Source organism: Cuculus canorus, chromosome 15 (genome assembly GCF_017976375.1).
Source record: "Cuculus canorus isolate bCucCan1 chromosome 15, bCucCan1.pri, whole genome shotgun sequence".
Lineage (NCBI taxonomy): Eukaryota > Metazoa > Chordata > Aves > Cuculiformes > Cuculidae > Cuculus > Cuculus canorus.
The window spans coordinates 10,393,710-10,404,520 of NC_071415.1; the positions used below are offsets into that span (position 1 = coordinate 10,393,710).

The 10,811-nt window shown below is 57.6% G+C and overlaps 1 protein-coding gene across 9 annotated transcripts in view; it reads right to left on the reverse strand.

Annotated features, from left to right (window-relative positions):
- Window positions 1–10,535, reverse strand: part of MPRIP (myosin phosphatase Rho interacting protein) — an 83,619-nt gene extending 73,084 nt beyond the window's left edge. For 4 of the 9 annotated variants that reach the window (XM_054080966.1, XM_054080965.1, XM_054080968.1 and 1 more), the window contains exon 1: window positions 10,196–10,535. In XM_054080966.1, the coding sequence (XP_053936941.1) occupies window positions 10,196–10,315 (120 nt within the window). In that variant the 5' untranslated portion in view covers window positions 10,316–10,535. Of the gene's footprint in view, window positions 1–478; window positions 568–10,195 lie in introns of those variants that run through there. The other 5 variants (XM_054080970.1, XM_054080964.1, XM_054080971.1 and 2 more) reach the window with 3 other exon arrangements.
- Between the last annotated feature and the right edge of the window lie 276 nt (window positions 10,536–10,811).

The following is a 10,811-nucleotide window of genomic DNA, read 5'->3' on the forward strand; positions in this document are numbered from 1 at the left end:
CCGGAGGAGTCCCTTTACTGTTTATAAAGTGAAAAGAAATAACAAAATTTCTTATCTCCCCCTCCCACCCCCCAACATGACATATCAGTTCTAGGTTTTGCTCTCCCAGCAGCTGGGAAAACACAATTTAAGACCTTTCTTCCTTCCTTCCTTGCTCTTTAAACGAGATTAAAACCAAATGGAGTGCTGGGAATGGGATCATAGAATGGGTTGGGTTGGAAGGGACCTTAAAGATCATCCAGTTCCAATCCTCTTTCATGGGCTCCCACTGATCAGGTTGCTAAATTTGGGATACAATTTAGAAGAATCGCTCCCCTCCCTCCCAGGAGCTGGGGCACCCCTGCACCCGCCTGTTCCCAGGACCAGCGTGAGCCTCACCCACATCTCACTGGTACAGTAAGGCACCCCGCAGGCACTGCAGCCCCCAGCCCACCCTGGGCTCAGCAAGGAGCCCTCCCACCAGCCCTGTCCTGCTCACCTGGATGCTGGTACCCTGCTCGCCCATGGCCCTCATCCTGCCTCCCAGCGGTCGTGGGACCCGCTCTGAGCCCGGTTATGCCGCCCACGCTGCCGACACCTGGCAGGGCGAGTTGTGCTCCGCCACTCCCCCGGCGCACCCCACAGCCAGCCCGCCCCGCGCCCCCACCCAAAGGCACCCATGATGCATCCGTGCCCACACAAGGAGAGGACTTTGGAGCAGGGACTCCCATTGCTCCTCATCATGCTGGGATGTGGCCATGGCCACTCATGTGAGGGCCTTTCCCAGATTTCTCTTACGTTTTATGGTGGAGAAGTAAAATTGCAAATAAATAACTGAAGATGACCTACCAGAGAGCTGCTAAGTGCCTTCAGTGGGTCACTGTGGCAGGGAAGGGAAGTCCCAAAACTCCCATGTAAGCCACTCACAGTGAGCCTTGAGCCACCAGCTCTGGTGCTTGAGAAGATACCGTGAGCAGCCTTCACCACCCAGGAACAAGAAAGAGGGTGACAGCAAAAGCAGGACGCAGCATCCTCAATGCTTGGCACCATCTCCAATGCCTGGCACCGCCATGCTAAGGCCGCACCCCAAGGAGCCCTTGGCAGTGATGCTATGGGCAGCAAAGTTGCTTGGAGGGCTCAGCCCTCCTCCATCCCTCGAGTTTCCCCTCCATGCCCCAGCACAGCCCTTGGGCATGGCCAAGTGTTCAGCCCAGTGAAGCCCCACAAGCAAAACTTCTCCCCAACACAAGCCACAGTGCGGCAGCCCTCCTGCCCCGGGAACCCCACTGCACCTCAGCAGCACTCAGCCCCACACAGCCCACAGTGTGACGGGTAGCGGGCTCATCCAAGTGTCACTCAAGGGATGAAATAACCATGAAACCCAAACAGGCGACACCATAACCAGGGGCAGCAGTGAGCAGCCTTAACCCAGTATTGCAGGTGAGAAGCCCTGCCCGACCTCAGCCTGGCTCACACCCCACACCATAGATTATTTTGCACTCAACCTCTCCAATTTTGGCTCAGCCAGCTGCACTGAGCACCTGAAATATATATCCCTAACATAGAGCACGGTCATTTCTTTACCAGTGTCATAAAAAAGCACCAGCGGGCTATACTTATTTCAGCAGAAGCATCCAATTTCAGATATTGAAACCAAAATAGCTGAAAGGTATGAGTTAGAGCCAGTTGGTGCAGGCAGCTTGGTTCTACCCACCAAGACAAGAATACTCAGCAGTGCTTTTTAAAGCCAAACCAAAACAAGCTACTGCTAAAACCAAGCAAATGCCCCAAGAGGTACAAGCCTAAATAAAAAGGCTACGAATTAGCACACCAAGTGTCTGAAATAAACCTGTCGCACCTGCATCGGAACAGCCTTGCTGAAGCAAGGTTTATTTTAAACCCACTCGATGGTGCCGTGGGAGGCAGGTCCAGGGGAGTGTTATTGCACCAGGATGGAGCTGGAGTCACACCTCGCTTCACACAGCTTAGCTTCCTCCGGAGAGCTCAGGAAGTGAAGGAAAATGCAACACCCAGTACTGAGCTAGAGCTCAGAGCAAAAACTTCTCCTGTCCAAGCAGATCCGTCCAATCTCACATTAAGAGGTGCTGTTTGAGCAACCCTGGAGTTCCCAGGATGCCTGTGACCATGCAAAGCCTCATCTGCCTCCCATGAGTACTGGTGATGTCCAAAGGGCAGCTCCAGGAGGTTTCCCTGCAGGTAGCAGACACACTGGATCCTCAGGCACTGGGTGGCTTTGCTGGTATCCAGACAGAACCCGGCCGAAGGGTGAGCCACAAAACGATGTCAAAAGCAGAGTGAAGGGCAGCTGCCGGCAGTGCGATGCATCCACATCTGGGTGGGGTGGGTGACGCTTGCAGGGCAGACAGAAAGAGGAGAGCCGGTTCCTCCAGCACAGCTCGTGGTGACAAAGCCAACAACCCACGAAGACCTCAGCCAGGAGCTGCCAAAGCCACTGCCCTCGCCAGTCTAGGAGAAATCTACAGGCGCTTCGCCACCCATAAAAAGGGATAGAGCCAACAGAGCCTTCTTAGGACACTACAGCACGGGAGGTGCGGCCAGTCTGCAGCACAACAGTGCCTGGTTCTGTTCTATCCCGTGGGACTAGCAGATGCTGACTCAGGCAGAAACGTCCCTGCGTCACTGTTTGCTTCCTGTCACACCTCTGGGAACGCCCAGGTACGCTTCTGATCCCACCTGGCCTTGCTCAGCTTTATGGCTCACCGCGGGAGCTGTGCTGCGGGTGCTCCACAGCCCCTCACCCACCTCTCAGGTCACTGCCCAGCCGCCGCATCAATCCCTTCGCCCCGCAGGTCTGCGTCGCATCAAGGGGCAGGATGCTGCCTCCAGCCTAGGCTGGAAGCACGGCGGGTGGGAGGAAACAGAGAAGGAAGCGGCCCCAGCTCAGTTTACACGAAGCTGTCAGGCTGCTGCGCTGATGCTGCCCAGGCATGGACAAACCATCCCACCCTAACCAGCTCCATTAGCACTGGGAATGCAACCCCCAGCAGCTGGGAGACTAGGCTCAAGAGACGCACAGAGCCCCTCAGCAATTCCCAAAACCCAGGGTGATACAGTAACGCCCGCACATCCTCAGGGCTGCAGGGCAGAGAGGGGACCGTCGCCTGCTTCCAGCAGGCAGTATAAGTGACAGGAGCCTGACAAGCACACAGAGCACCAGGTCACTGGGCCGGAGGTGGACTGCGACACCAACCAGTGTGCCTGTTGGACTGATTTCCACGCCAGCAGTGTTTGTTAGTGGTACCTTCATCTCTTTCCTCCCCCGTGCAAACCAGCCAGCCAAGCAGGGCATCAGCAGCACCGAGTCGAGCCACGCAGTGCCAGTCATACAGCACCTGCAGGAGCTCGTTGCTCACTGGAGATCTTTGCTGACATCCACATCTCCTCTTAGGGTCCAGACTCAGCCCCATGGCAGAACAACCACATCCCCACTGGGATGCTGGGATGCCAGTCCCCACCCACACCAACATGCTCCAAAGGAAGTCCAAATCCATTGCCGGGAGAGACTCCTGGCTCTGAGCACGTGGCAGGAGGGATAATCTGTTTAGGCTGCCGGCAGACGTAATCAGCCTGTCTCGGGTGGAGGCAGGGCTTGTTTTGTTCAGGCTTGGCAACTGAGTGGGAAGGGGAAAACAAATGGACCGTTGCAGCAGAGCTTTAGCCTCTGCCTGCAATGCTGAATGCAGAGAGCCCCGTGCACCAGTGAAGTTGTGCCGGGGCTTCTAGCAGTCCTGCTAGAAAACAATAGCCCCAGCCTGACCCAGACTGTGGGTGAAACCACAGTAACTCCCATCCCACCACCTTTATGGTTTTAGTCCAAAAACGGACCTCTCTGAAAGCAGTGCCAGCTGCTCGCTGCACACTCCTCTCAGTACTCAGCAACAGGGTCACAGCTCTCAGCTGGACCCACAGCAAACAGCAAGGTCACCATCTCCTGTGCATCAGCTTCTAAACCGGTCAGAGCTCCTAGGAGACAGGGACAAGTTTCTGGCACAGCTCATGGGGAAAGCTACCACAAACGCCGTGGTTGCAACCTCAAAAGAGGAAATCTGGGTGGTTTCAGCTCCGCTCTGCTCTCAGATTTGCAAACCTTGGAGCCCATGAGAACAGCGCTGATGGGTGAGTTGGAGGAATCGTCAGCCAGCAGGAATGGGGAGGGTGACATGGTGCTAGGGCAGGGAATGGGATGCAATACACAAGCAGGGTTTCTACAGCATGGTTTCTGGGAACTGAGAGACAGGTATCACTTAACATTTGTGTGCTCTCAGTGGGATGCCACATGGACCACCCGAGACTCACGAACCCAGCCAGAGGCTCTGTTAATGCCGCTGTGCACACCTGCACTCCAGCAGCAATCCTAGGGGACAGGGATGTAGCCCAGCCCTGGTGGTTAAGCCACTCATATCTCAGCTTCGCTGCCTGTACAATGTTTCCCCTCTACTGTATGACACTTGGCGACGGGCAGCAGAGTGGGTCAAAACACCAGCGTGGGAGGCTGCGTGCTGCCAGTGGGTGTCCACAACTGCTCCCAGCATGAAAGCGCTCTCCATCCCCCAGCTCTATATCCAGACAGCCACTCACTGCCCTCAAGTTTGGTCTAAGCTCAGCTTTCTCCAGCTTGAGACCTGGGCAGCTCCTGGGGACAGCATCCTCTTCATCTACCTCCCACTCTCCCATAAAAACACATTTGCACAGCACAAGCCAGCTGCTGCCAAAGCTGCACATCGCCCAGGTCAGGCTTCCACCACCAACACAACTCATTGTAAAAGCAGAGCCCAAACCAGACCAGACCTGGGGCATCAGGAGCACGAGGTGCCACTGCCGGGGGGTGGCTGGTGGGCACAACATGCAGCACAACCCTCCCAGCACATGGGCAGCCCTGATCGAGCCACCCACAAACCCCAAAGGATAGAGCTGCCTGGGCAGTCTGCTGCGTGGGCAGTGGGAGTGACAGACCTACAGCAGGAACAGGAAGGGGAAAGGTTGAATTCACCCTTCGTGCAAACAGTCAGTCTCCTTGAAATACTCTGGCTCTGGCCCCAGGGCCATGCTTGAGCCCTAGCACTGCCATCGGCTTGGGCAGTTGGAGCAAGAGCTGGAAGAGGTTGGCTGAGCACACACAAGCAATTTGTCAAGCAGCAGCAAAATATAAGTGGGAAGGAACAGGCTTCGCAATCCCAGCTCCCCTTCCTCGATCAGCCTCAGAGCCCAGTGTGCCCCGCCGGGAGCAAGCATATCTAACCAGCTCCCACAACCGGCTCCTTCTGTGCCTGGAAGAAGCTGCAACATTTCTCCAGAGTGCTGGAGAGGGGATTTATCGCTTCCTCGGGTGCCAGAGCAGATAAGTTGCGGCGCCATGCAAAAAAAAAAGCAGCAAATAAGTGAGCAAAGGGGATGGTTCTCTGGCACCCAAAGGCCCCACCATGCCCTTCCCCTAGGCCACACAGAGGGTTAAGTGCACCCAAAGGTGACCTTGGCATTCAACTTCACATCCCTCCTGAGCACCCACTGTCTGTACACTGCTCTCCCAAGGGCGAGATGCAACCTGTGGGGAACAGTCACTGCGATCCTGCCCACCCCAGCGCCTCTGGCCAGGCCTCCCACGTCCCTCCCAGCTGCCACTGCTGATGGGGCGGGTCTGACATTTGCAGAGAATCTCCCCGTGTTTGGTCCTAATCATTAGTCCAGTAGAGGAGGATTTTTGCAGCATGATACAAGCAGCCAGGAGCAGGGAATGCAAGCGCAGGGGCTGCTTTCCAGGAAAAAGGGTAATTTTCCTTCCCCGAACAGCAAGGGTTGAAGGTGAAAGTTTATCAAGGACATGATCCCTCACCCTGCTGCCCTCTGGACAATGCAGAGCCAGGATAAGACCACAGTCTAGGGAATCACAGCCCCATCAATGCAGTACCCAGAGCAAAGCCAAGCCTACGACCCTACGCTGACACTATGGCCTCGGGGCTGCTGGCAGCCAGCTGTTCGGCATCCAGAACAGTAGGAAAAGATAATGTCCAAAAGAGGAGAGATGGAAATAACCACCATCCCCTGGCCACTAGGCAGGGGTGTCACGGGCTGAGGCGGGAGGAGACAGTGGGAAAAGTCTGTGAGCAGAGTTTTCCAACTGGGTGGTCCTCTGGGCATCCATGCCACAGTCTCAAAAAGAAAAAAAAAAAAAAAAAGAAAAAAAAAAAGACACTGGTAGCTGGAAAACTGTCCTCAAATTCCTCTATCTGTGCCAGTCCCCACGCCCCGAGAGAGCATACGCATGGAGAAAATTAAAAGCAACTGCTTTACACTCTGCTCTTCCAATTCAGGCCAAGCTTTGAGGTTAATTCCCAGCCTATTCCTATTGGGGTTGGGGGGTGGTGTTCACCTTCTTTAGGAACCAAAGGCTTGCATGCAGGCAAAGCTCGGTCCGGGCCAACTGGCATGGGACCCCACAGGGACACCCCCACAGCCCTGCAGAGCCCTGGTGTGGCTTGCTTGGGAAGAGTGTCCTGCTGGCCAGCCCGGCTTCCTCCTGGATGTGGAAGAGGGTCCCCAGGAACCATCCACCCACCGAGGGCAGGCTCTGGAAAGCTGACCTTGAGGTTTGCAGGAGGTTAAAAGGGATTGTGCAGTGCCAGGGCAGGCATGTCTTGCCAGGAAAGAGGGAACTCCCACAGAAAGGGAATTTCTCCCTTGCCAGTAAAGGGGCAGCACAAGCAGAGCTGGTGATGGGTGGGGGGAGGAGACAGGACATCAACAGCACTGTATCTGCCAGGGACCATGGGCCAAATCCAACCACTGCAGAGGATCACTGGGCTCAGGTTCATCAGGGTAGACCCACAGCAACAGGTTTTTCCAAAAGAGGAGCAGACACAGTGACTGCCCCCATTTTTCCTATGCCGTGTGGGCACCTCAGAAGGTCCAACACAGGCTCAGGGGGGAAAGGGGTCAAAGGCGCATTGTCTCCGACCCACAGCCCCAGGAGGGACAGCTTCAAAGGGTGGTGGGACCACACATACCCAACCCCAGCCACACTGACCCCCATCTGGCAGCACAGCTACACACAAAAACAACTCGTGAACACAGCGCTCCTGGGATTAGGGACTTAGCGTCCATGCAGCCCTTTGAAGTTGGAAGTGCTAAGTCTGATTAATATTAAGAGAGCTCCAGCTCATTAATACTGATGTTTGGGGCTGACTTCCCTCCTCCCAGCCCTGTTCCTAATTCAGTTCCTGAGTACTATGGAAATCCACTACTACCACCGAATATTTGTGACTCTTTGCAAACATGCACTGGTCTCTGCCCCAAGCGGCTCTGAAGCCCTGCAGCACCCTGAGAAACAGGAGGGGCAGCTCCAAACACCCACACAGGTATTTTTATATAATAAAAATCAAAAAAAGACACAAGTACGTAAGTGTGAAGTACCTTCACCTTTCCTGCAAGCCAAGTAGAAAGGTCAGATGACTCAAAAGGACTTTTCTAGCCTGACTCTAGGTAATCACTAGCACAGTCCGTGTCCACAGGGTGAGCAGGATGTGCTGAGCCCCAGAGCCATGGCCTGGGATCCCCCCTACCTCAATCAAGCTTAAAAAAACCAAAATTAAACAGCCAAAAGAATTCAGACCTGTTAAATGAACCGTTATTCCTGGGTGTGCTTCGGAGAGAACACACCCCCACATCCAGCTAAGCTGCCTCCCCCTCCAAGAAGGGACACAGATTCGGAGGGGAGGTGGGAAGGGTGGTGGGGAAGTGCTGGGCTGGCCATGGCCAGGGGCTTCTGGGCACAGGGGGGGCCACATGGCAGGGCAGGAGTGTGCGTGCGTGCATCACACGCTACCAGAGCCACCATCTTATCTGGGAAGCGGGATTACTTCACTCCGACTGCAAGGGAGAAAGGCGAGCAGGATTGTGCCGTTTTCCCAAGCGGAGCCCCCCGCGTGGGGCCTGGATCTGGCCACGGGGCTTGACCCCATCCCCACGGGAGCCAGCCGTGGTGGCAGCCCTCCAGGACCACCTGCCACCCTGATGGGAACAAAGCAAACAAGGGGCTGCCCGAAACACAGCGCTGGGTCCCCAGGGCCCCCCGTGATGGGGGCAGGCAGGGGCGACAGGAGCAGCATGCAATGCTTTGAACCCCCCCCAATAAAAATAAATCAGCATCACGCCCATGAAGCGGTAAAACCCGAGTCAGGGCAGCGAGAAGGGGCCAGCTGGGAGTGGGGGGCGCTTCCCGAGCCCCCTCTGGGATGGCTCCTTTGTCTGGGCACAGCTGCGATGCTCCCCGCCGCCCGCCCCTTCCCGCACACACCACGGCATTTTTTCCAGTTACATTTTTTCCATATTAGCCCTCAGATTTCATTGTGCCCCCCCGCCCCCAGCGAGCACAGCAATATGTCTGATCTCATTGCCATAATAGGATCGGGAACGGGGATGGCAGGCCCGGCACAGAAAGGTGTGAGAGGATGGAGGGGAGCCCTGTTCTCCACACCCCAACATGACATACGGGGTTCTACACCCCTAAAGGCCCCCATGATGCATGCACACCAGCCTCCGGGCCTGTGTCAGGCCTGGGAAGAAGAGAAGGAGGAAGAGGAGGAGGAAGGCCTATCCCTGGAAGCCCCCCAGCCCGTCTGTGCAGCACCCTGGCCGGGAAGGGGTCCTGTCCCCCCCAGGAAAGCAGGGACTGTGGGAGAGTCGGCTATGGCTGGCACCCCCAGAGGGGACGTTGTGTTTACAACCTAGTTTTTCCCAGGACTTTCAGGATCTCCCATTGGTGCCCACTGGATGCCCCCCCCCACCTGCTGCCATGCACCCCAAAAAGGGGTTGAGGTCACCTCAGGAGCAAGTGCCGGTCCCCACACGGCCCCAGGAAAGGGGGTGGGCCATGTCTAAAGGACCCACAGGCACTGCAGGTTCACTGGGTGTCCTGTGGGACACCTGGGTACCTGCGGGGTCAGCAGGCACCCCACGCAACCCAATCCCACACCACCCCTGGGGTCCACAGGCACCCCACAGGACAGATTGAACACCCTATAGAATCAGAGAGCACCCATGGGGCTCCTGAACAGCCCACAGGATTCATGGATACCTGTGGGTCCCTGTGCTGTCTGGGGGTCAGCAGGCACCCAACGGGACCCGACATGAACCCTTGGGTCAGCAGGCACCCCATGAGATCCTACACTGCTCCAGGGGTCACCAGACACTCCACGGGACCCCTGGAAACCCTGTGGAACCAGAAGGCACCCATGGGGTTCCTGAACACCCCATGAGATTCATGGATACCTGTGGGTCCCTGTTCTATTGGGCAGCAGGCACCCCATGGGACCCTATGAGATGCCACGGGATTCATAGATACCCTATAGCACAGGGCCCTGTGCTATACCCTGGGATCAGCAGGCACCCCACGGGACCTCTGGACACCCTACGCGACCAGAGAGCACCCATGGAGCACCTGAACATCCATGGGACCTTGTGCTCTCTGTGGGATCCTAGGGCATACATGGCACCCTACACTACCCAGAGGATCCTGGGCAATAAACTGAGGCTCCTCTGGGACCATATAACACCAAGGGATGCTGGACTACCCATGGGACCCTATACCATCCAGAGGATCCTGACACCCATAGGACCCTACACTATCCTTAGGATCCTAGGCTGTCCGTAGAGGCATCCACAGGACCCTAAGCTACACACCAGACTTGAGCACCAGGCACCCAAGGGACTCTCCAGCACCCGGGGGACCCCACGCTGGCCACGGGGCCACCAGACACCCTAGGGGCACCCTGCATTGGCCATGGGGCTATCAGACAACCCTTGGACACCGGGATGGCCAAGGGAGCCATCAGACACCCAAGGGGGTCCCTGCACTGGCCACAGGGCCACCGCACATTAGGGGAGCCATCAGACACCCAGTGGGACCCCAGGCTAGCCACGGGGCCACCAGACACCCCTTGGACCCTGGGCTAGCTAGGGGGCCACCAGACACCCCTTGGACCCTCGGCTAGCCACGGGGCCACCAGACACCCCTTGGACCCTGGGCTAGCCAGGGGGCCACCAGACACCCCTGCCTAGCCAAGGGGCCACCAGACACCAGGGGGGACCCCATAACCTCCCGCCTGGGGGCGGTCTGGGGACGGTTCTCCTGAAACGTATTTTTGGGGTGAACCCAGTGCGTTTTGGGGTCAGTTCCCACCTGGTTAAGGTCCTCGTCGTTGAGCAGGTGCGACTCGCGAGGCTTGAAGCAGTTCTGGCACTTGCTTTTGTTGAAGATGTTGGCCTGGAACTTCCTGCAGGGGTTGTCCTTGGCGGCCATCGCGTCCCCCCCCCCCCCCACCTCGGCCGCTCAGCGCCCCGCGGAGCGCCCGCCCGCCGCGCCCATCGCCGGGGGCACCGACACCGCGAACGGGCGGGGGAAAAACAACAACAACCACCAAACCAAAGCGATCAGTCGAAGCGCTGGGATGGCAACCGGCAGCCGAGGCGGCTCAGCGCATGGTGCGGGGCGCTGCGGGCGCCGCTGCCGAACGCGCCGCCCGCGAAGTTTGCAGCGGGCGGGAAGGGGGCGGGGCCGCGCGCCGACGGGCGGGGCTGGCGGCCAATGGGAGCGCGGGCCCGCCGCGGGCCGGGGGGGGCTCTGGCCAATGGGGAGCGAGGGGCGGGGAGGGCGCGGCTCGGCGGGGGCGGGGCGGCCCGGGGGCGTTCGGATGCGTTCGGCTCCGCTCGGCTGCGTTCGGCTCGGCTCGGCTGGGCTCGGCTACGTTCGGCTCGACTCGGCTGAGTTCAGCTCGGCTCGGCTAGGCTCGGCTCAT